The sequence below is a fragment of the Penaeus chinensis genome, chromosome 16, assembly GCF_019202785.1.
Source record: "Penaeus chinensis breed Huanghai No. 1 chromosome 16, ASM1920278v2, whole genome shotgun sequence".
Classification (NCBI taxonomy): domain Eukaryota; kingdom Metazoa; phylum Arthropoda; class Malacostraca; order Decapoda; family Penaeidae; genus Penaeus; species Penaeus chinensis.
The window spans coordinates 3,985,878-4,011,766 of record NC_061834.1 but is presented as its reverse complement, the minus strand read 5'-3'; the positions used below and the strand labels follow the sequence as shown (position 1 = coordinate 4,011,766).

The 25,889-nt window shown below is 40.8% G+C and overlaps 2 protein-coding genes across 2 annotated transcripts in view; both read left to right on the top strand.

The window, feature by feature from the left end:
- The window catches only part of LOC125033434 (eukaryotic translation initiation factor 4E-binding protein 1-like), an 8,375-nt gene extending 7,505 nt beyond the window's left edge, over positions 1-870 (top strand). Inside the window, exon 3 of the mRNA XM_047624926.1 lies at positions 1-870. This exon is cut by the window's left edge and continues 534 nt beyond it. The gene's annotated coding sequence lies outside the window, so the exon portion shown is untranslated.
- A 7,901-nt stretch (positions 871-8,771) lies between these two features.
- LOC125033341 (transcription elongation factor 1 homolog) lies at positions 8,772-14,410 on the top strand. The gene is made up of 3 exons (XM_047624757.1): positions 8,772-8,870; positions 12,114-12,253; positions 12,689-14,410. Exons 2-3 carry the CDS (start codon positions 12,138-12,140, stop codon positions 12,819-12,821), a joined length of 249 nt encoding a protein of 82 aa, XP_047480713.1. The 5' UTR covers positions 8,772-8,870; positions 12,114-12,137; the 3' UTR covers positions 12,822-14,410.
- The last annotated feature ends 11,479 nt before the right edge of the window (positions 14,411-25,889 follow it).

Genomic DNA, 25,889 nt, shown 5'->3' with positions numbered 1-25,889 from the left:
GACTGGAAGTTACCTTGTCATTTTGATTTTTCCTTTCTTAATGTTTGTTTACAACTTCCAGAGCTGATATGTTTACATTTTGTAATCTCTTCTTGTATGTCATGTCATCAGGGACTGGATTGCAAGTGCAATTATGTTCATAGTATGTCTTAACTCTAAACTTGTGGTTTTGCATTGTGCCAAGAATTGTTGCCTTGTATTCCAAATGTGTGTTTCATGCTTTGTTTCCTAAGATGTTGTTGCTTCAGGTTACACTGGAAATTTCTCCATGCTATCTACTTTGTTTTAATCCTTATGAAGGATTGGTTAAAAGGTAAAGGACAGGCAAGCATACATGGTTAACCTGGCTCCTCTGTCAAATTATGCCAGTAGAAGCCATGGTTACAAGGGAAGTAAATGCTTTGCTAGAAGATTTAGATGCATATAATTGTCTCTCAACAACTATTATTATATTTGTGATAGATTTTCTAGGGGAATGAAAGTGTGAGAAAGGTTGGTGTGCTTTTTGAAAGCCAAAAAATGAAAATTACAAAAAAAGGTGAAATTTTATGCAACTTCTGTTATGGATCTTCCAAGTATGTATTAAAACTACAACTTAAGATTTGAATATTATATTTGGATTGATACATTTTTTAATGTAACTAATACTTTTTGTCAGTATTCAAATTGACTCTGTATTATCAACTTAAATTACAAGGTGGTTTTGCATTGATACTATAGTTCTCTAATCTAGAACTGTACTTTGTAAGTTCTCGTCATATGATAAGACTTTACATTTACTGTTTTATTGTCAGAGATCATTGAATATCTCAACCTATGTATTAAAAAAGAAAAAGTTTATATAAAAAATATTAAAATTATTTAAAGTCATTTTAATTTTATTTTTTGTACCTAAAAAAATTGACAGCAGCAAATGGAATATTAACCATAAACCTCATAACTCGAAAATATGGGCTAATGTTAGGAATCTGGTCACTAAAGAGGTCTTTTCTCTGGAACCCAATCAATTCCATGCCCATTGTCTCTTGTAGGAGCACAGGAAATAGGAGCTGAAGCTTAAGCAATTTTGTTTGTTTTTTTTTCCCCGTTTTCTTCTCCTCCTCTTCTCCAGCACCTGTTCGTTTCCTAAGGTGTAAGAGCTGTGCTGAAAGGATGAAAGGCCAGCTTTATGTCAGTCCTGAATGTCCTCAGGGAGCCATGGGCACAAGACTCCCTCGATAGGTGTCTAGCAGTTACCCCTCTTAGAACCCTGAGGGGTAGATGTTTCTCTTCCCCAGTTATCTCAGGATAAGGATAAGTCCGATATGCGAAGCTGAACCTCGCCCGGGCTATACCCATGAGGGGAGCCCGGGCTGTGTCAGCTGGTGCTGACTCGGCTGGGTTTAGTCCTTACCCGCCGTGGTGCCCAGCCACAGCAGTAACCTCGAGGCGACAATTGCAACTTCTCGCACCTGGGCGGGGCTCGAACCGCCGACCCCTCGGATGAGAGGCCGACACGACAGCACTGCACTAACCCGGATGTTGTATCTAAGGCATACCATGGCCAATAATGAAGATTTTGTACCCATACTATGGACATTGACCCCCTCCCTAATCCCTTAAATAGGGGCATTGAGGTTTACCCCTTTATCAACAAGCCCTAGTGAAATTTTTTCCCATTCCTTGGCTCTCCTTTGACCATGATTCTATTGTAGTATATTTCATACTAAACCCGCCTCCAAATCCCATGCATGGTGTTATCATGGAGGGGAGGGCAATGTCGGGATCAGCCCCCGGATTTTTCTTCTTCCCCATTCTTTTTCATACTCTTCGTCTGCCCACTTCCTAAGGTGTAAGCGCCGTGCTGAAAGGCTGGCTTTGTGACTCTTGAACGGCCTTGGGGAGCCATGGGTATTCCCAACCTGGGGGTCACACCTCCAGAGGGGTCACGAGGTACTTTCTGGGGAGCAACATGGGAATTAAGACATCGGATTACACTGAATTTTATCTCACCAACAGTACCTATATATAATATTTTCTTGTATATTAATAAATTTGGAATCTTTCCATAAAGTGTTCTTGTCTTGTAGCTATTGACACTATTATACTATTCATAACTAGCAATAACTGAATCTGAAAAGATTATTACATAGCATACACATAGTTGATTGGAAATGTCTAGTCAGGTTTCCGCCAAACACATTTGACAACACTGCTTCGGTCGCCAGTGAGCGGGGCTTTGGAAGAGAAAGTAACCCCCGAGAAAAAGGTGAAATGACGCCCCTGCTTCCCCGTAATGGTTGTGATGTATTATCACAGATTTCAGAAATTACAATAATTACCACTTTTGAATGGCACTCATCCCCCCCCCCCCATATATATATATATATATATATATATATATATATATATTTATTTATTTATTCAGTTAAACTTTTATTTTGGCTTGCCTGAGCAGTTTAATAATACTATTGCGCATGTGAGGCTCCCCGCACCCTTTCCTGGGGACTGAATTGCGGTATCCGAACCAGCGTTTTAATAGTATGGCCGATAGCATCTGTACGCGCCACTCAAGTTCATCCCGTAGTGCGCATGCATAATAACTGTGTTCGGGACCAACTTTTAATACACCTCTAGACCAGTAACACTTTTAATCTCAAAGAGTAATCTTCAGAAAAGCTAGTTAATCCCACCAATCACGTTTTAATACGTAATTATGTCATAGAAACTCCATAAAAATCATGTAGTCTAGTTGCCATTAACGTTTATACTTAGCTATAACGAAACAAGTTTTGTCATATCCATGTCAAAGGCTTCTGTACAAATTCGTCAATATGTATTTTAATAAGTTGTGGGATATTCAAACCCAAAGAGAATTCCAGAGTTTTCAGACACAGAAAAAGTAACGTTAGGCTTTAACTGCAGCGTCTGATTTGTATGTTTGGCAAGTGTGTCTTGGATCTCTGATGCAAGTACTGTGGATTTCGATTAACTTCAGTACAAATAAGGCCTTTTTCTTTTTTCTTTTCTTTTGTGTGTGTGTGTGTGTGTGTGTGTGTGTGTGTGTGTGTGTGTGTGTGTGTGTGTGTGTGTGTGTGTGTGTGTGTGTGTGTGCGCGCGTGTGCGTGCGTGCGTATTATTGTGTATTATTTCACTGGTATTTAAACAAATATATCGATTAATTTTGCTGAAATAAATCAAAGCCATAAGGGTAATTTTCCGTATGGCCATTTCTTATAAAACATATCTATCTAGTTTTTCTTCACCGCGATCACAGCCGTAAAATATTTTCGTAAATTAAAGAAAAGGGTAAACGGGCGAGATAGGCAGTACTCACCCGTAATTGGCTCATTGGTGATTTAGTACAAGTGTAGCCGTCTATGTGTTAAAACAATTCAACAAGTAAACTCACAGTGGGCATAGCATGTACGTACAATGTACGTACATGCCTATGCCCGTCGGGAAAGGGTTAATGGGCTGCCGCCCCCTAATCACCGCCTGGGACAACAAATCTTCACCTCGTATTCACAGCAAGGTAGAGCCAAAATGAAAGCAAGATAATTCCTCGGCAACACTCCCGCGGCAGTTATCTTGAGGGTAAAATCCACGCCATGACCCTAGGCAGAGCTGACGGTTGATCAAACAATAAATATACTACTTGCGAAACCATTAATCGAGTAAATCCAAATCCTCACTAAGGGGGTTATGATTCCTGTAGAGCAGCGCCACACATGTCTCTCCTCACTTGATTTACGTTTTCTTGCATTTTGGCTAATGACCTCGCAAAGGAAGCACTCTGTCCTTTCTTAAAAAGTCTTGGGCACGAGAGTTTTGCTTTGTTGCCAAGATGTTGGTCAGGACACACACACAAGGCATCCATAGCGAAATTGAATTTATTTTATTTTTTCTCGCAAACTATTTCCCATGATAAGTAAGTTTTAAATTCGATTAATCCATGAGTCACGCCTTCAAAGGTGATTGGCGCGTGACGTCATACACTTCATCCATACAGCGGGTTCCTCCCCACCCCTCCCCGCAGAGCAGCGCGTGGCACCGGAAACATCAACAATCGACTTGGAAAAAAAAACAAAAAACAGCAGGATCATGAGTTTATTCATGAGATTATCTCCGTTATTATTCACTTGTGGAATTAACGCATTGAGAAAATGTAAAAAATGAGGTAAGTGTCAACAATGCAGTGAGCACACATGTACTAACACCGCAAATTGACCGGAATAAGTTGCAGGGCTTACTCAGACTGTTTGTACATGTAATTCCGAGAACCTTCTAACTATCATGAATTTGGGGAAGAATTATTAGAAGTTAAACACTTCCTGGGTTGATTTTCCCTTCTAACATTTTACCAACTATTTCGAATTGCAAATGGAAAAAGGTTAAACATGTCAATAGAAAATATATAAGCTACTATTGCTATAACACTTTTACTTCTACTAAGGCTGTTGTTACTACCGCTGTACTGAACTACTGTTACCATGACTCAAATACCCACTATTATTAGTAGCCACTAAATTCATTCCTATTTATTTACTACAATTATCAACCTCAATGATATTGATAACAACGAACTAATACTATTATAATGATAGATAAACGTTATCATCATAATAATAGTAATAAAAATCATAACAAATACCTGGAATAAAAAAAATGAAATGAAATGGCCCCAGTGATTTTGCAACACGAACAGGTAACTCGATAATTATGTACATATATTAAGGAAAGGGGGGGGGGGGTACATGGTACATCAGAGAGTTTCCTGTGAAATAAAATTATAATTTATTGGAAGTTTACATGTACACTTACATTCAAAATAAATTTCTAGTATATGTAAGGGGCAATACATCTGCACAGTATTCTTATATTTATCTTACCTTTAACCTGACTACTGGAAGCATAGTAATTCCTTTTCCTGATCAAGTTTTGAGTTTAACTTACGCATAGACTGGTGGACCTGTTAGCCAGTATTTTACTTCATAATAAAACGTCAGGAAGTACCCAGTTATACAATGTTCATCTATTTCCTTTATCAGGAGTATGTACCCTGTGGTTAGACACTCAACCATACCTGTTACCATAAACAATCGGTCTTCACACCACGTTCTTTGATTTTGCCGTCTGCTTATCAAACTGCCCCTCGTCCCCGCCAATCATCCTTCTACTGCTCACATCTCTACGGATTCTGTCCTCTGAATCGAACCTCATGAGACACAGCATACATGTCATACTGCCATTTACCTTCCCCCCCTTAAATCGTACTTTTGAAGCTACGGTAACACGACTCCTTTATAACAGCTGACCCCCAGATAAACCGGTACCACGTCCCACGTTCTCGTCCCGATATGGAAGGGCTGTTCACACTATCCTGCGGGACGCCTCCTGTCACGCAATATGTTACCATAGCGATCATAGCGCTCTCTAGGGATATACATCAGTTGTTTTTTCCTTGTTGCATTATTTTATTGCCCTTAAAAAGAGGGAAGAGTAAAAGGAAGCAGCTAACACGGTTGTTGATTAGACAGCAGTTTGCCAGGAAAGACCGAAATGTGCGTAATAATATGAAGATTTCTATTGTAATGTCTGCTCATGTCAGCCATCTTCATCCTTTTCAGTACTGCTCTTGTAGTTACTGTGGTTTGTATTCAATGTTTCCTCATTGGCCCTCATATTGTTAGTTAGGGAATAAGCTACTTTCCGTTCGTTCGTCAGTTGAGTTCCACTCTAATAATAAATAAAGTGATTGGTAATTATCATTTCATAGTTTTTGTTTTGATTGGCGGGAGTCAACGACTACCGAGAGGCAAAGACCGACAGGGCGGTCCTCTTCCCATTCCTCGTTATTGAAGGATCAATCCTGACATGGGGAAAATCACCCCATATCTCGGGACCCTTACATACCAAGGATTTGTGTGACCGCGGCTTTTGGAATACATTTTCTGTCTCATTTATTGTAGCGTAACTATGGCAGCCAACCTGGTATTAAGTCTGTGGGATAAAGCCAATGGAAACCCACAGACAGGCTGGGCCCTGTAGCTTGTTTTACTAGTCGCAAAGTCGGCAGGGGTGGCAGATGTGGCGTTCATCCGGAGTGCTTGCCCAAGATTTAACCTGAGATGAGCAGTCTCCGTGGGGGCGGCAGGGAGATCTGTTACCATTGCTGTCGAGGAAACTGAAGCGGCTGAGAGTTGAGGTGGTTGTTCTCCTGGAGAAGACCTGTTTGCACCATGACCTACTTCTAGGCGAGCTGTAGCAATGGTAATCATCTGAGGGTAGCCATAGCTAACTCCTGCAGACTTCAACCCTCGGTAGTAGAGTTTGCTCCGGTCCATGAGCGCATAATGGCATTGGGGCTGAAGCATGCTTTTCGCTTCATGTCTCTTATAGGTGTGTATGCTCCTACCAGAGTTTACAAACTCAACATAAAAGAATTGCATCTGTGGCAGACAATTGTCCTCAACGAGATGTTCGCACTGATCATCTCAGATAATGTTAGGGTTCAAGAGTACTGGGTTAAATATTTTGAGAAGTTGTATCTTGACCCTACAGCAGTTAGTTTGGACGCAAGTGGTGTTGCACCAATCAGTGAAGAACCTCCCACCCTGACTGAAGTTAGGGAGGTGATCTTTAAGCTATAGGGTGGTAAAGCAGTGGGTATCCCTGCTGAACTGCTTAAGGCTGGTGGTGAACCTATGGGAAAGGGCTTTCATGCTGTTCTGGCTGGCAGTACCATTCCCCTGGATCTCGGAAGGATATGGATGGAGAAACACAAACATGAATAAACATAAACATAATTATGAAGCTTGGACTTTGAACATATTGTTATCTAATTTCGATGTTTTGATAAGTTTTTCTGTATGTAATGTGTGTGTATATATATATATACACATATTTATACACACATGCATACATACATATACATATATACACACGCACTCACACACACACACACACACACACACACACACACACACACACACACACACACACACACACACACACACACACACACACACACATACATATATGTATATATACATGTATATATATATATGTGTGTGTGTGTGTGATATATTTATGTATGCTTAAACACATACTGTGTGTAACTTTGCCTATCCATCTGTTTCTCTGTCTAAATGGTCCCATGTGTAAAGCTCTGAAGAAAAGTATAATATTCTTTCTAAATCTATGCTTGCAAAGGTTCGTATTTTAATATGTATTGCTCTTGGTTAAGCAATGTTAGTTTTGCCAAACAAGCATTTAATGAATATTTCATAATTCTTCAAAGATGCACACTTGAATAAATACCACAATAATGGAATAATTGGCTGGGTGTTATCTTATGATCTGACTATTCATCTATTTCCTATTTTATTTTCTTGAAATATACAAATCGCCGATTCTGACATTTATGCAGAACCAAACGCCATCGTCAAAGAAACCTCCAGAGGCTTGCAAGGAATTCGATGTTCCGTTAAGTAGATACAGTTCTTGCTCCTGGCAAAGCCTGTAGTATGATATCTTTATCTGTATCATGTTGATAAGATAACCATTGCCATATTTTGGGAGCTAGGCGAAACCTTGGTTTGAAAAAAAAAAAACCTTTTCATTATACGAAGTTAATAGAATGTCTACTTACCTGCTAGAACAGTTGAATTTGCTTCCTTGCGAGGCCCCTTCACTAGAAAATATTTATGAATGGGGTTCCCAGTACAGTGGCTTATAGCGTATCATAATCCTAACCAGAAGTTATACCCTTTAGTCTTAAATGTGACTATAAAAATAAGATGAGTTTGTCATATAATCGAAACAGCTATTTTTGTTTTGTTTTCATCTACGTATATATATATATATATATATATATATATATATATATATATATATATATATATATATTTACAATAAATGTTTTCTTCGATTATACGGAAGTTTAAAAAATATCCTCTCTCCCCCTCTAAAGAAAAAAAAGTTTTTCATCGCCCCTTTCCATTTTTGTCCTCTATACTTATTTCGTTGTCTAGCCTATTTTCCCTTTATCATATTCTATTAAATTTTGTATTGTTTCATGATTATAACTGTTTTTCACCCTTCGTTGCTCTCTCGTTTTTATTATTTTCCTCTCCTACATCTGCCCAAGCCTTGGCCTGTTTTTCTTTATCCACATCTTCCCTTGGTCATTTTATCATTTCAGTAATCTTTGCAACTAGAATTTTGGGTACTGCAGTCAATATATAATATTTCGTAGATCACACTCTGAAAACTCACTTGTAGAATAAAAATAAGAAAATTACAGAGGAAATGACTCGAAGACTCAGGTAAAAAAAAAATAATAAACTTTATCTTTTATTAACATTAACTTTTATTAACATACTATCTTCGGTATTGAATTAAAGAGGGAGGAAATGCGTGACTTATAGACTCGAAAATAATTGCTCGCTTCTTAATGTGTTCTTGCCATCTTTATATGAAAATTATAACGAATAACTTTATTTAAACTATTATATCTGTAACATTCTTGACGAAGTCTCTATTGATAGATAGATTACTAAAGGCCTTCATTGATAATGTTTTTGAATATCGCGCGACGAATCTTGGTCTACATGGGAGCCGCGCCATTATAAAATCCGGTTTACATATTGTAATGTGTTGTCAAATAAAACCAACTTATAGTTAAGAAAAATATTGTATCAGTAAAAGAAGTTTTTAATCATATTCTAGTGGTAGTATGTTGTAAATTAATGCAATGACAGTAAAATTATTTATATTCCAACAAAACGATTATGACTATTACATGAGCCCGAAGTAGGCCCGACTCCATTGTTTACAAGCATCCTGTGGGCTCGCATCGGAGGTCTGCGGAATTTCCTCTTATATAGGTGAGTGCTGATAGAGTTTCTCTGGCTTGTATCGCAAAAGTGTACCTCGAGCACATAAATCGTTCCCGCTGTTATGGAAGCAATACGTTAGTGTTCCTTTGTTTGTCGATATAATAAGAGTGGCTTTGTTGTGTCCATTTGTACGAGAGGTCTTCGTATTTCTTGAAAATCGGAAGTTATCGGAATACAAGTAATGTTAATTGTTCGGAATGTAGGCGAGTTAATCTTAACGGTGTGGGCGCACTAAGTTAAGGCAAATTGAAGGTATTTTTGTCGGGGGCAAACAGGTGCAATCGTCGGTACAAGAAATAGTCAGCAGACGAACGGTAAGGCCACAAATAAAGGAAAAAAATCTTTGGCTTCGTTGTCTATGCCGCAGTGTGAAGCATAGAGGCTACAGCATTGCTGGTCTTGGGTGTGTGAACATTGATTTGGACTTCTTTAGATGATGTGACCTTACACATACATTATTATTCCAATTGCAGATTGCTGTTTCTACTTGTTAATGTTGTGGTACTTGGTTTGTATGGCAGTTAACCTGGGTTGGTAATTTTCTAGCTTAGATCTGCAGCTTAAAATCCAGTCAATGTCGTAGCATGGACTTCAAATGTTTACTGTGCATATTTAGTGAAATTTAATAGGTACAAAACAGTGACAGTGACAATAAAGTTAGATTCAGCAAAACTGCATGGTTAAAGTTTGCAGTACTTAAATTTTTGTTGTCACTTTTTTTTTGTCACTTTTGGAGTTTTGCTATATAAAGATATGGTTTTACCCTGGGGCTCCAGGGGATGTAACCCCCTGGCTAGGCACATATAATACCAATGGGGTCTAGGGGGCAGAGCCCCCTGGCTGGTGTATATATTGCTATGGGGGTCCAGAGGGCAGAGCCTCCTTGCTAGGGAATATATAGATTTATTGGTTAGATGGATTGTGTAATTGCCACGGGGGATCAGGATTATGTGCAATATATAGGAAATATAGATCATGGTGTATAAATCCCGCAGGGTTAAGGTTAGGTTGGTTTATTGGTTAGGACAGATTGTACGATTACCACGGGGGATCTTTTTAGGTGTATATATTACCACTAAGGTTTTGGGGGCAGAGCCTCCTGGCTAGGAAATATATAGATGATAGTGTATAAATCCCAGCAGGTTAAGGTTAAGTTGGTTTATTGGGTAAGATGTATTGTAAGATTACCACAGGGGATCTGGATAATGTGAAATCCCATAGATTTTTACTGAATGGTGGGTTGGATTCCTGTAGAGGAATGTTTCTTTTAAAGATGGTGGGGACGTCCGGAGAATTTCATAAGCGCGTTTTAAGCTTCTTTCTTTCTTTCCTTCCTTTTTTCATTTCTGTTCTCTATTCTTGTTGTTTCAACCTATGTTACCCCATAACTTCCCTGATGTACTTCATGCCCTCCCCTGCTATCAGGACTTATCACATCACATCAAGATTGTTGGCTGGTGAATGCTACTGAAATAATCATCAGATTCATTCTCATCACACAAGAACAAATCTGATGATATAAATATTGTCCGGGAAGACCCTCTTGTCATGGTAAAAAAATTAACAAAAAATTGTGGTGCAGGCAGTGAACTAATGTTACATTTCTGCAGTTGAGGTGATTTGAAGAAATCTATATTTTGGCCTCAGCAGGGGGATTAAAGAGTAATAGCAAAATTGAAAATAGAGTAAACTATTTATGTTGTTTTCCAAATTCCCTATTTATACAAAATAATGGTAAATGAGTAAGAAATGTCCATCAGAATCCTGCACTTAGTACTAATCAAAATCCTTAGTAACAGAAACTTGGCTTATTTTTAAAAAAGTTTATGCTCATTGTAAATTTGAAAGAGAAGTGGCCAATTTTTAATCATCTCTACATATTTTGTGTTTTAAGATATGAGTAGATTACATATATATATATATATATATATATATATATATATATATATATATATATATTAACATATAAATGAAGTATACATGGGTGGGTGATTCATGCTTAGGGTAATGTGAAGCAGTGTTGTGATGGCCTAGGTAATATTAAGTGCTTGCATGCATTCTTGCTCTCAGATGCAACTGCTGGTTAGCCTTGTGCATAAAAGGGAGCAGGTCTGCATAAGCCTCCCCTGTCAATTCATAGCCTCAGTGAGGTCTCCTGGACCAAGACTAAGATCCAGGATGTTGAAGTCACAGAGAGCTTTATATTTACATGATAGTGTAGTCCCTGTCTCTGGACTGTAAGATGGATTGGTCTGGCAGCAGGAATCTTGAACTTGATCAACAAAAGCATTATTAGATGTTGGTATGCAGAAGGACCAAGTTACGTGTCTAAAAGGCCTTGATACTGACAGTTTTGCTCTATGGTAGTGAAACCTGGACACTGTCTAGTCCCTATGCTGGATCATGGGGCCCCCATGGCTGGAAGTGAAGGGTGGATGCAGCCATGTGACCTTCTTGGCGTTAGCCCCCTGATGATGATAAGAATACAGGTGTTTCTTTTAAATTGCTAGTCACATAGACAGAAAAAGTTGATACCAGAGATTAAGTGAAAATAAATTATATTAATTAAATAAAATAAAATAAATTATAAACTGAATATGTGTTTTGAATTTTAATGGTTATTGTGGTTTATGAAAGGCTTGTTATCACAGAGTCTGGGAAAATTTTGGGATATTATTGGAACAGTTGTATATACCTTTGGTATATCTCTTTTTGTATGTTGTATCTTCCTTGAGCCAAACTCTTTAGTATTATGAAAAATAATTCTTTAGTTATTGAATTTCATAGAGGCAATTATTTATTCCTGTTTAGTGAAGTGGGATGGCCTTGGTTCACAACCGACCACAGGCTGTTGTTGGATAGCAGTGGGGACAATCAAATTTTGGTAAAGCTCAGGATATACAGCGGGTTATTAGCTCTTTTTATAAGGTCTGCATGTTGTATTCATGCTTTAGGAAATCTTACATTTATAAATTCTATATTGGGTTATCCAATTATAACTACAAGTAAGTTCATGCGGAAAGGCCTTCGACATATTCGTGTTTTTTCCTGTACATCCCTTCGTTGTTCTACTTGCAATTTGTTTAACAGGAATTCCACAAAACTCTCTGAAATAGAATGCAAATTGTATTTATGTTGTAAAATCTGTTTTTGAGTATAACCCCATTAACATTCAACAATTAGAGTTTTGTCATATAAAGACATTGCTTTACTTACTTACTTACTTTTCAGGTCTGCCCTAAAACCCCAAGGACCATGGGACGCCGCAAGTCAAAGAGGAAGCCTCCCCCCAAAAGGAAGAATATTGAACCTTTAGACACACAATTCAATTGCCCATTTTGTAACCACGAGAAATCTTGTGAGGTTAAAATGTAAGTATAGCATTTTGATTTTCAGTGACAATTTTTCTTAACTAAAGACCGTTCACTATGTCATCATTGCAAACATCTTAATTTCCAGTATACATCCAAGCAATATACTGACTGGTATTTAAACAAATTTAATATTCTTTCGTATGTCCTCATACTGGCATACTTTATACTACTTGGATCATTCATTTTCACTGTTGATTCCACCTTACATTTATTACACATTTTCTTGCAGATAAAGTTTGTAGCCTTCATGTTTTTTTTTGCTTATATTATAGTCTGTTGCAAATCTTCCCAGGCTACAAAAAATGCTGTACATTGCAGTTAAAGTAACTCTTTTTCAGGAAGTTTGAACTTTGCTAGTATAATCTATAAAGTTAGGTAGTATTTTTTGGTAAAAGTCTTTGTGGTGAGTAATTGTTGATTCTTTGTTTGCAGGGACAAACCACGAAATGCTGGAAGGGTGTCTTGCCGTGTTTGTCTGGAGGACTTCCAGTGTACTATTAATTATCTCTCTGAAGCTGTTGATGTCTACAATGAATGGATTGATGCTTGTGAATCTGCCAACTGATGAACCTACTCTGAAAAATTTGGGAAACATTCACCCTTTACATTTGATGTTCCTCAAGCAGAAATAGCTTAAAATATGTCATTTACCACATGCATGTATTCTTTGATTCGCAAGCTGATAAAGCTATAGAGTATCTGACATCTATCAGAAGTGGTTGGCAGAAGTGCCAATTCAATGTAGAATCACCCTCATTGTTAACCATTCTTGGCAATCTTAATGTTTGCAAAATTAAACTCACTTCACATCATATGTCATTATCATACAAATGTTTGCCAGTGATGGATTTAGGTCTTTTGCTTTAATTTTGGTATCTTGGCTTTCCCCTTTCAATAAATAGAAACAATTCTCTCAAATTAGAAAGCAATTCTTATATTTATTTTTCTGATTTTGGAACAGCCATATTGAGTAAATTATATATTATGTAGAACCTATGTTACATAGCTTGCCACAGCAATAATAAAGACCATGTGTCTTAATATGCAAGGAATTTGGTTAGAAGGATTACACCTGAGCTTTGCTGGAGAGTAAAATTAAAGAAATGCAAGTTGAACGTGATAGACCATAAACAAGACTTAAAACTTGGGCATTCTTTTCTTTGTTAGGCCAGTAAAAACTTTAGGGGAAATAATACTCAACCAAATGATTGCTCTTTCAGTCTTCAGTAATTAACTAGAAAGAAATAATGTGGTTCCTGCAGTAGTCTTCCTAATTCATCATTGGCTACATGAAAAGGACAGTTTTTAATTCATTCTTTATGTCACCCATTTATAAGATTCATTTTTTGGTGAGGGATTTCTTTGTTTCTGTTTGCTGTATTGTACAGGCACCTTCTTCATGAGTATTGGTGAGCCGACTATTTATTACTACCTGTATCATTTATCAAATGTAAATTAGTTATTGAAAATGAACCAAAGTCAGGGTTGGGAAGTACTGCCATTCTAGACTTTAAGATTATTTTTTTTGTCTGAATTTAGATATCCAAATTATTGAGTAATGTAACTGCTAAGACAAAAGTAATGGCTATCTTGAGTACCAAAAGATAAAAAAATACTACTAGATCGTACCACTGGTGTATTTTAGCTGCATTCATGGTTTTGCCATTGTTTGGGGGGACCAGTACCTCTAAAGATTTTTGCAGGTAGCCTTGGAGCCATATTCTTTGTAGCTACAGCAATCTTGAATTCTCAGTATGCAAATTGCTAGGTGGAGAATGATATCAGTCTAATAATAATGGTGATACTTCCTGCCACTAATAAACAGTCATTATATTTAGTTATTTGGTCTCTGATATACCCACAGTCATTATTACCACAAAGAAAATTAACTGTCAAGATAGAACTTCAGATAATTTTGGTTGCGTTTTCTTTCTTGTACCATTCTGTTCACATTCCTGTATTTCCAGTAAATAGTGTTAATCAGTAGTTTTAAGATAAATCTGTATTGGTGGACTTGGGACAGATGTACTATGAATAACCATTTTACACAAGTGTGTGTAGCTAATGGCTTCAAGACTGATGTGGAATTTGCCTGTGAAATGTCTTCAGTGTCAAGGAAATTCTTTTTCTTAATCTAGTAAACAAAGATGTTCAGCTGCAGTATTATTTTGATCCTTCCTGCCCCCCCCCCCCCCCCAATCCCTTGCCCGTTGTTGTCATGGGGGGGGGGGGCTTAGGAGGCGGAGACTGGACTCAATGCTAGGGAACTCCCCAACTTTGAGACTCAGCCCTCGACTCAACTAATTTTGCAAGGTCTTTTTTTCTCCTCCTACTTTTTCATTTCTGTCCCTTCACCAACCCCTTCTACTATCCACTTCCTAAGGTGTAAGAGAAAGGATGTGAAAGGCTGACTTTGTGCCAGTCCTGAATGGCCTGAGGGAGCCATGGGCATGGTATTCCCCTGCTTTATACCTAGCCCTTATGCCTCAAGGGGATCCTGAGGGGTGGACTGTTTCTCTCCCCAACATACCCCAGGCTTACCATGGCCAAGAATGAAGATTTTATACCATTATTAGGAGCAATGAGGCTTGCCCCTTCGTCAAATAGCCCCAATAATTCAAACTCGCCCGATTCCCAGACCCCAGGCTGTCCTTTATCCACGGCTCCGAACACTACAACTAATACCCCCTTCTCTATGCCCCCCCCCAATCCTTTACCTGTTGTTGTCGTGGGGGGGGCTTAGGAGACGGAGACAGACCCAATGATGGGGAACTCCTCAACCTTGGGACTCAGCCATCGACTCAACTAATTTTGCATAGTCTTTTTTCCCACTCATACTTTTCGTTTCAGTTTCTTCACCAATCCCTTCTACTATCCACCTCCTAAGGTGTGAGAGCCGTGCTGAAAGGATGAAAGGCTGACTTTGTGTTGAACGGCCTGAGGGAACCATGGGCACGGTATTCCCCTGCCATACCTGGCCCTTACCCCTCAAGGGGACCCTGAGGGGTGGACTTTTTTTTTCCCCCCAACATACTCCAGGCTTATCATGGCCAATAATGAAGATGTAACCCCACTTTTAGGGGCAATGAGGCTTGCCCCTTTATCAAATAGCCCCAATCCCGGCTCCCCTTTGACCACAGCTCCGAACACTGCAACAACTCCCCCATCATCAATGCATACTAGTACAGTATCAACCCTAATCAACAACCAACCCCCAGGAGACATTTTTACTCTCCCAACATGCTCAACTTCAATACCTTTACTCCCACAACCTTCTTCATCAACCACCCCATCTCCCCTTATTACTACCCTACAACCTTATTGCCCACCTCCCCGTAACACTACCTCCCTCAACACTCCACCCTCCTCCACACGTCCCCGCACTTCTACTACCCCCACCTCTACAAGAATCCTAAATACTCTATTTAGCCCAGCCAAATGGGACCGATTTTTCGTGATCCCTCCCACAGCTCCCTACTCTCAAAACACCCTCCTCTTCCAACAATGCCTCCAAAAACAAGTAGGCAAAGTCTCTTTCCGTAGCCGACCCGACCACTCCCGTCTCGTCACAGTAACAACTGAAAACCAAGCTATAGCACTAACAAAACTAACTGATCTATGTGGTAATCCCATCCCTACAGAACCTCATCCAACCCTCAATACTTGCACCGCAACTGTCCCTACCTGTCCGACCATACCAATCTCCTCCTCGTCAGTGCCAAAATTGTTGGCATTTAGGACATCCTGCCAAACATTGCCGTTCCACAGCCAGATGCCCGCTATGTGCCCAACCTGGCCATACTCGGTCAAATTGCTCTGCACAATCACGCACATGTGCAAACTGTGGCGGCCTCCATAATGTATCTTATAGAGGCTGCCCCACCTACAAATTTGAGTCTGAGGTAGCAACTCTCAGATTCAGACTTGGACTCACTCTGCGTGAAGCCAGACAGGAAGCACGTCGACAAGGCTTTTCTCTTTCCCCCTAATCCAGTAATGTCGCTCACTCTGCCAATCCCCCTACCTCCCAAGCTCCTACACCCTCTCCTAAACCCAACCCCCCTCCATCTAACTTCCCCTCTTCTACCTCCTACCTTCCCCAGTCAAATTCTTTTTCCATTCTAAACCCAGACACTCCAATCTCTACCCAATCAAATTATTTTGCTATCCTAAATCCAGACACCCCAATCTCTACTACAGCCCCAACACCTTCCCCTCTCCCTCCCCGCACTACCCGCAGCAGACAGAATAAACGTTCCACCCCCTCTTCCCCTACCTCACAATCACCTCCACCTTCATTTGCCCCTATTTTTCAGACACCAGACTTCTCTGCCCCCCCTCAAGAAAACCTTTATCTCACAAAACTCCCCAACCAACTCCACTACAGAAACTCTTGAAGATATCCAGAACTACATAATCGAGTCCCAAACTAATACTCATCCACCTTCAAATTCTACAACTCCCGCTCCCTCCACACTCAAAGTGACTGCCGATATCCATCCTCCTCCTACTCATATTCTCCCTACACCCAATCCTCCTACCCCATTCCAACAAAACCCATTCCCCCTGACTCCAGCCCCACCTATATTAACCCTCCCACTACCCCCTCTATCCCTTCCACTCCCTCCTGGATACACACGTGAAACCCTCATGTCACAAGTACCCTCTTCCCCAGACCCTCTACCTCCCGACATCCCTCCTGATACAACACCACCTCCCCAACCTCATTCTTTATCGCACCCTCTAGCACCTTCCCCTTCAAATTCTCCAACACGCACTGCAATCTTTGCCAGTAAATCAACGAAAGTATAACTATCCTTCATTGGAACATTCGCGGTTTCCGAATGTTCCTCTTTCAATGCCACATATTCTATTGTCACGCCCACGTCCTCCCTACATAGACATCCCAACTTATCAGACATCCTTACAGAATCTCACACTTTCTGCTTTGACAACCTGTTTTCCTTCCTCAAACGCATATATATCCTTCACTTGATCTAACCCCTTTACATTACCTCATCCGACCCTAACCCATTCACTCACCAATTCCTTAACCCAGCTTTAACAACTAATCACTAACCCAACCATCCTTCACAAACATTAACTATAGTGCTATATGACCTTAGATGTCTAGCACATTTATTTTGCTTTTAACCATTAACCATTAACCCAATAACACTACCTCCCTCACACTATTCCCTCTTCCACACGCCCCCGTCCTTCTACTACCCCCATCTCTACAAAATTCTTAAATAATCTATTTAGCCCAGCCAAATGGGACCGATTTTTCGTGATCCCTCCCACAACTTCTCACACTTTCTGCTTTGGCAACCTGTTTTTATTCCTCAAATGCATATACATCCTTCACTTGATCTAACCCCTATACATTACCTTACCCAACCTTAACCTATTTACTCGTCAATTCCTTTGCCCAACTTTGACAACTAATCACTAACTCAACCACCCTTCACTACCATTTACTATAGTGCTACATGACCTTAGATGTCTAGCACATTTATTTTGCTTTTAACCATTAACCATTAACCATAAATCAACGAAAGAATAACAATCATTCATTGGAATATTCGCGGTTTCCGTTCTCACAGACCTGAGCGTCGTCATATCCTTTCTTCTTATAACCCAAACTTTTCTTACACATCCTCCTATACCAATCCCCAATTATAATTTTGTCTCTTCCCCACACTCCCTTTATGTCTCGTCTATACTTATCAATCAGAAAACACCTTATGTCATACCTCCCTTTCAAACCACTGTCCCTTGCACAGTTATTTGCATATTTCTTCGCCGCTGGATCAGTGATTTCAGTCTTCTTCCCTCCCCACCCCGTTGACTTTGTTGCTTTTGAAAATCTAATTTCCCTACCTTGCCTCATAGTTGGTGATTTCAACTGCCGCCACACTCTTTGGGGTGATTCTATCACCAACTCCCGTGGCCGAGCTCTAGAGCGCTTCCTCTCCAAAGCTGACCTTATTATTCTTATTTCAGATCGCCCTACACACTTTGATACACGCACGCAATCTTTTTCATGCATTGACCTCTCTCTATGCTCCCCTTCTCTTCATTTAGATTTCTATTAGTCAGTTCTAGACCACTTTCCAGTTCTCCTTTCTCTTACTTCATATGTACCACTTCCTAACTCCCCACGTGGGTGCTTTGATAGAGCCGACTGGCGTACTTACACTTCACTCTCTGCTATTCATATCCCTCCATCCTCCCTCTCATCTTTTACAGATATGATACAATGTTTCACAACTACAGTCCTAAAAGCTGCCCATACAGCTATTCCTCGAACCTCAAGACCCTATACCTCCAAATGTGTTCCATGGTGGAATTCTGATTGAACTAAAGCACTTCGCTTAAAACGTGCAGCCTGGAACAGTTACCGCTTCAAACAAGGTACCCCTAATCAACTATCAGCCCTTATCTCATTTAAAAGAGCATACGCCTGTCTTCGTCGTACAATCCGAAATAGCAAAACAAATAGCTGGCGAAATCATGTTTCCTCAATTACATCCTCTACATCTACCTCAAATGTTTGGCGCCGGATCCATAAACTATCAGGCAAACATCCCCCTCATCCAGCCCCCGTCCTCCATATTCGAGATACCCTCATCTCTGATCCTCCCGAAGTCGCTAATGAACTGGGTTATTATTTCTCTTCTATTAAAACCACCAGGGAACGTACCGCCATTATCTTCACCTTATCCTCCCCAGAGTCCTATAATGCTCCCTTTTCTTCCTCTGAACTGAGTGCTGCCTTACAGTCGTGTCGCAACACCCATGAAGGCCCTGGCGGTATTCACTATCGTATGCTCCGACATCTCCCATCTTCCTCCTTATCCTTCCTTTTAACAATTTACAACCACATATGGACATCAGGAAATTTTCCTTCTCATTGGCGAGCTCTTATTGCAAACTACTAGATCGAATGGTTAACTTCCGCTTAATGTGGTATCTTGAATCTCACAATCTTCTCTCTCCTTCCCAGTTTGGTTTCCGCCGTGCCCGAAGCACAGCAGACCCCCTTGCTAATTTTGAAACATATATTACATCTGCATTTGCACGCCATGAATCCGTGCTAGCTATATTCTTTTACCTAGAAAAAGCATATGATACTACATGGCGGTACCATATTCTCCAACAATTGTCCTCTTTAGGCATACGTGGAAACATCGGTGTCTTTATAAAGACTTTCCTCTCTAAACGCACTTTACAGGTCATAATTGCCTCTTCCACATCATCATCTTTTCCACAGTTCGAAGGCATCTCACAAGGTAGTGTGCTCAGCACCACTTTATGCCTTCTTGCTGTTAATGACATTGTCTCAGTTCTACCACCAGGGGCCCGGTCATCACTATATGTTGATTTAACCATCTTCGCCCCTGGCACATCCATACCAAAACTCCGTCATTTCCTTCTGTCTGCAATATCATCAGTATCTTCCTGGGCCACTAACCATGGCTTCCGCTTTTCCGCACGTGCAAGTCCCCAACCTCCACTCTTCTTATATAGCACTCATCTGGCATATTTCCTTGGCATTAATTTTGACTTTAAAATGTGCTGGTGAGACCACATCTTTTGCATCAAAGAAAAAGCCCTCCGCCGTCTCGGAATCTTACAAACTCTGTCCCATATATCCTGGGGCTCAGATCGCAAAACTCTCCTCCATCTTCTTGTTACCTTGATCCTCTCCACTCTCGATTACGTATGCCATATCTACTCCTCTGCCTCAACCTCCCTCCTTGCCCATCTTGATACAATCCATCACTGCGGTCTTCACTTGGACTAGGCGCCTTCCGCTCCTCTCCAATCGAGTCTTTACACTGAATCAGGCATACCATCTCTCCGATGCTATGTTCAATTCCACCTCTTTCCCCTCACTAAACTTACTATCCCACGATCCCTACTTCCTACCTTTGCTTCTTCTCCACGTTTACCTACTCCTTTCTCCACTCGCATGGATACCCTCCTCTCCCATTCCCCTTTTCCCCATCTCCGACCCCTCCCGTTCTCTGTCCATTCTGTCCCTCCATGGCTTATACCTTACCCCCATATTTGCTCCTCTGTCTACCCTGACCCACCAAAATCAAATATTCCTCCTGCTGTCCTTCTCGCCCATTTCCTTGACCTTTACACTGACGGCTCCAAATTCACCTCCGGTGCTGGTTTTGCAGTAACCTTCCCAACTCGTACTTTATAATATCCCCTCCCTCCTGAATTCAGTGTCCTTACTACATAATTTTATGCTCTCCTTTTTGCCTTAAAACACATATACTCCCTCCCCTCTTCCTCTTTCAAACTGGTTGTTCTACCTGTCCACACGCCATAGAACAATCAAAATCTGCTGGGTGCCCAGCCATGTTGGAATCCCCGGCAATGAACAGGCAGATACTCTGGCATGCTACGCCGCTATGTCCACATCAAACCAACCACGTTTCTCACGTATCCCAGCCACGGATTATTACCCATAATTTAAGACCTTCTTGTATAATCAATGGCAATCTTTCTGGTCAAGTCTCCGCACTAATAAATTACATACTATAAAACTACCAATCTCCTCCTGGTCAGCTCCATTTCATCGGAACAGACGTTGGGAGACGGCTCTCGCCCGCTTACGCATTGGCCACACCCGTCTGATGTCACAATCCGATCAAACCCTATGTTTCCTATGTAATGTCCCTCTTTCAGTTCCACATATGCTATTGTCATGCCCATGTTTTAATGCAGGCCGTACCTCTGCTTTCCCCCACCTATCCACCCTCCACCGACCTCCCAACTGATCAGACGTCCTTACAGATTCTAACACTTTCTGCTCTGACAACCTGTTTTCCTTCCTCAAACGCATATACATCCTTCACTTGATCTAACACTTTCTGCTCTGACAACCTGTTTTCCTTCCTCAAACGCATATACATCCTTCACTTGATCTAACCCCTTTACATCGCCTTACCCGACTTTATCCCATTCACTCGCCAATTCCTTTGCCCAGCTTTGACAACTAATCACTAACTCAACCGCCTTTCACTACCTTTAACTGTAGTGCTACATGACCTTAGATATCTAGTACATTTATTTTGCTTTTAACCATTGATTCTTCCTGTTAAAAACAGTAATATTAAGTGTAAACAGGTACACCACTGTAAACTTTTGGAATGCCTTTGAAATATTTATTTACTTATTGAATTTTTTCTGCCTCGTCAACATCTAAAGTAATTAGTGGTGTATACAAAATATAGCGATAGGGTGGGACTTTGGAACAAAGCCCAGAGTAATTATTTTTAGGTTCAGTAAGGCAATGTTTGTGGATTTCCAGCATGGCCAGTGGTCAAAAACAAATGTACCTGCTTTAAATGTTACACAGCATTATGATAAAGTATTGTGGTGAAAAGGGCAAGTGAGTTAACAATTTGGATAGGTGGACAGAACAAGGGGAGGAAGAAGAGAAGGAAAATGAAAGGGGGAGAAGAAAAGAAACTGCAAAATTAGTTAAGGCGAGGGCTGAGGTTATCTATTGCAGTGTTTGTCTGTTTTAATGTTTCTAGTCGCCTCCCCCCCTCGCCTGTCGATATTGGTGATCTCCCTTACCCTGGGCCTCAGACCTCAGATCAACCAATTTTGCAGTCTTTCCTCCTCTCCTTTTCCTCTTCTTGAACCCCTTTCTCCTGTTCACATCCTAAGATATAACTGCCATTTTGAAAGGATAAAAGGACTGGCTTTGAGTCAGTCCCGAATGGCCTCAGAGAGCCTTGGGGACAAAATTCCTGTTTAGTTGTCTAGTGGACCGATTCTCTTCTCCATATACTCCAGGTTTACCATGGCCAATATTGGATTTGTACACTTATTAGGGGCAATGAGGCTTGCCCCTTTATCAACTAGGCCAACTGACTAAATTTTCTTGTTCCCCAACTCCTGACTATCTTTGATCATGACTCCCAACTCTGCTTCTACTTCTCCCTCTTCAATACCATTTATTGTTTAATTAAAAAATTCTGCCGCATCAACATCTAAGGTCATTAGACGCCTATTCATAATACAGTGATAGGGTGGGCCTCGGGGGCCAAACCCCCAAGTATAGCTTTATGAAAATATATTATACTAAAAGGATAAAAATGAATTAATGATCAAGACCAAATGTGTTAGATGTGAAAGGTTGTAGAGTGCTGTAGGATAGTATGGTAGTGAAAAGTTTAAAAGGGGATAGCAAATGGAGTATGGTGGGGCTCTGTAAAAGGGAAGGGATTCAGGGTATACAGTGATTAGATCAAATGGAGAGTATCTATGCGTCTGAGAAAGGGATACTGACATTGTATGAGGAAAACTGCAAAAGAGCCATTATGGAACATTATGGGTGAGCAGGTCATTTCACAGTCTGACCAGTCCTTATCGTTTACATGACACTTAGTCAGGGAGAAGGAAACAGTTCCGGCACAAGTATGAAAAGAAGAGTGAGGTTCGCCAGGAATAGGCTTGCCAGTGAGGTCACAGTGAGACACTGTTGAAAGAGAATCTTACTTTCAGAGTAAGGACCCTGTAGGGGAAATCACAAAGAATCGATCCCACTTAGCTTGGCCAAAAGGAGTACTCAAAAGGTTTGTAGAGGTGGGAGCAGTAGATGGATGAGGGCGGGAGGAAGATGGGGTGGTGCAGAATGAGGTAGCACTGTGCGCAAGAGTACAATAGGGATGAATAGTAGTAATAAGGGGGGGAGAGGGGTAGATGTTGGAAGACTGTGCATAAGGAGATGGAGTAGATGATGTTGGGAGAGAGAAATCTTGAAGTTTGAGTAATGACCTAGGTGGATGATTTGGAATGGACTGACAGCAAACATCGAGGAGGGGGTATTAGTATCAGTGGTCAGAGCCATGGTTGAAGGAGATTGGGATTGGGAAACCAGAGAAATCAAATTTAAATTTAGGTAGGCTTGATGAAGGGTCAAGCCTTTATGCCCCTAATAAGGGTAAAAAATCTTAATTATTCGCCAAGGTGAGACCGAAACAAGTCGGAAAAGAAATGGGTTTACCCCCTTAGGCTCCCCATAAGGGGTAAGGGCTAGGCGAGTTACCTCCGCAGCAGGCAATCTAAACTTTCCACACCATCTTCTCCTACCACATCCTCTCCTACTTTTGTTTCCTTCGTGGATGCTCACGTGACTCCCTTATGTCGTAACACCGGACATTCTACCAGAGACTTCATTGCCTTCCCCTGTTCCCTTATCTAATTCTCTATATTCTTCTCCAATTAACATTTCTACCCATATTACAAGATGATTGTTTCATAACAGCTCTTTTGCAATTTTCCTCAGTGTTACCCTTCATTTCTCAGACACAGGTAGTCTCTATTTGATCTAATAGCCTTATTCCCTTAAACCCATCCCCTTTTACAAATCCCCGCTGTACCCCATTTGTTCTCCCCGCTTTACCCTTTTCATTACCATACTATCCTACAGTGCTCTATAACCCTCTACAGCTAACACATTTTATCCAAATCGGTAACTCAGTTGTACCCTTTTTGCCTACAATATGTTACCATAGTACTACATGATCTTTGATGTCATTTATAGTGCCTATCCCTGCTCTTCCTCGCTCTGCTTATTGCATCAGATAATCTAAACGTTCCACCCCGTCATCTTTACCGCAGCCTCTCCTACCCTTGACCTTTACCAGATGCCAGGCCTCCCCAACCAACTCCATTTCAGAAAGTCTCGGACATTCAAAACTATCTAATCATGACCCAAGTTAACACGCGTATACCCATCTACCCTCCATCCTACTCATGTACCACATACTCCCCTTCCTCCAAACACACTCCATCCCCCCTGCATCATTTGTATCACCCGCCCTCCCTTACCTGTTATTTCTTACGCGCTCTCGTGAATGACTCCCTTTTGTCATTCCCCCCTCACCAAAGGTCAGATGGCGCTATGGTAAAGTATAGTAACGAACAGATAGTAACAGGCAAAGTTACAGATTGAACAGTACTAGAAGGTAGTATGGTAGTGAACAGGATAGAGAGGGGGAACTGAAGGGTTTAATTTATAGTAAAAGTTGTTTGAAGGGAAAGGAGTTAGGGGAGTAGGGAGCATTATGATAAAGTATTGGGGCGGAAACGGCAAAATGAGTTAACGATTAGAATAAGTGGACAGAACAAGGTGGTGAAGAAATGGAAAAGAAAAGACCAGAAAAAATTAGTTGAAGCGAGAGCTGAGGTCCAAGGCAAGGGTGATCCCCCTACATTGAGCCTCAGTCCCCGTCTCCTAAGTCGCCTCCCCCACGATAACAAGAAGCAAAGGGTTGGGGGGAGGGGGTATTTAAAACTGAAAAATATCTGCCGCGGCAACATCTAAGGTCATTAAAAGCGTATTCATAATATAGAGAAAGCGTGAGGTTTCCCAGGTAAGGAAGTGCCAAATGGCTCAAGGGTAAAGTGGATTAGCGAAAAGGGAATGAGTTAATGATTACGGTAAAGTTACAGGTTTAACAGTACTAGAATGGTAGTGAAAAGGGTAGAGACGGGAAGCTGATAGGGCATAGAAAGGTAAAGTATTGTTGGAAGGGGAAGGAGTTAAGGGAGTAGGGAGCATTATGATAAAGTATTGAGGCGAAAACGGCAAAAAGGGATTTAACGATTAGGATAAGTGGACAGAACAAATCGATGAAGAAAAAAAAGGAAAAGGGAAAGAAGAAGAAAAGACCCTGCAAAATTAGTCAAGGCAAAGGCTGAAGACCAAGGTAAGGGTGATTCCCCATATTGGGCATCAGTTCCCCTCTCCTAAGTTCCTCCCACGACAACAACGAGCAGGGGATTGGGGGGAGGGGTTATTTAATAGTTCACTTTCACAAATACAAAATTGCTTAAAACGCATCTTTTACATTAGCTTATCACTAAATCATCTGATGGCTACCCATTCTGGCTCGCACCTGCTTTTGGCCGACCCAGATACCGTGTGGACAAGGCAATTCCGCCCATATCCGTAGCCTTTCGATCGTGAATGGGCCTTTAGATTTAATAAAGTGGGCAGTTACATGCTCAGTAACTATATAACGATAATCTGTTGTACCCATGAGAAAAAGGTGGCCCAACTAAAGTATATAATAGCCTAATCATGATACATCAATCGATGAGGCAACGTTACTTATAACTTGCTGGCTATATTTAATTGTTCAGATATCTCAGTCCAGCATTCTTTAGGACACCAACATTGTTGTGCAGGGAATCTGTGGGGTCACACACCACCCTCCGCTGAAAAAATAGCACTTACATAGTCGAGGAGATGGAGGGGGTTCCGGTAGAAGTATTGCGGGAGGGATAAGGCTAGGCAGGGGTAGGGTTTTAAGTGGTCAGTTAGCTTTGCTTGGGATTCTTATGTAACGGACAAGGCGGGAACGATCTGGGCGGTTGCTGAAGAAAAAATTGCCTACTTATTTTTGGATGCATTGCTGGAAGAGGGTGTGTGGTCAGAGTAAGGGGATGTAGAGGGGATCGCAATCAATCCCATTTGGCTTGGCTAAACTTATTTAAAAGGTTTGTAGAACTGAGGGTAGTTGAAAGACGGGGCCTTATGAAGTGGGAGGTGCGTTGAGTGAAGTAACACTGCGGAGAGATAAATATTAAA

What these genes read in the sequence shown, in the direction of transcription:
- LOC125033341 (XM_047624757.1), top strand. Translation starts at nt 12,138, where the DNA reads ATGGGACGCCGCAAGTCAAAGAGGAAGCCTCCCCCCAAAAGGAAGAAT. An exon ending in AAATCTTGTGAGGTTAAAAT is followed by an intron (nt 12,254 to 12,688) that starts GTAAGTATAGCA and finishes CTTTGTTTGCAG; the next exon opens with GGACAAACCACGAAATGCTG.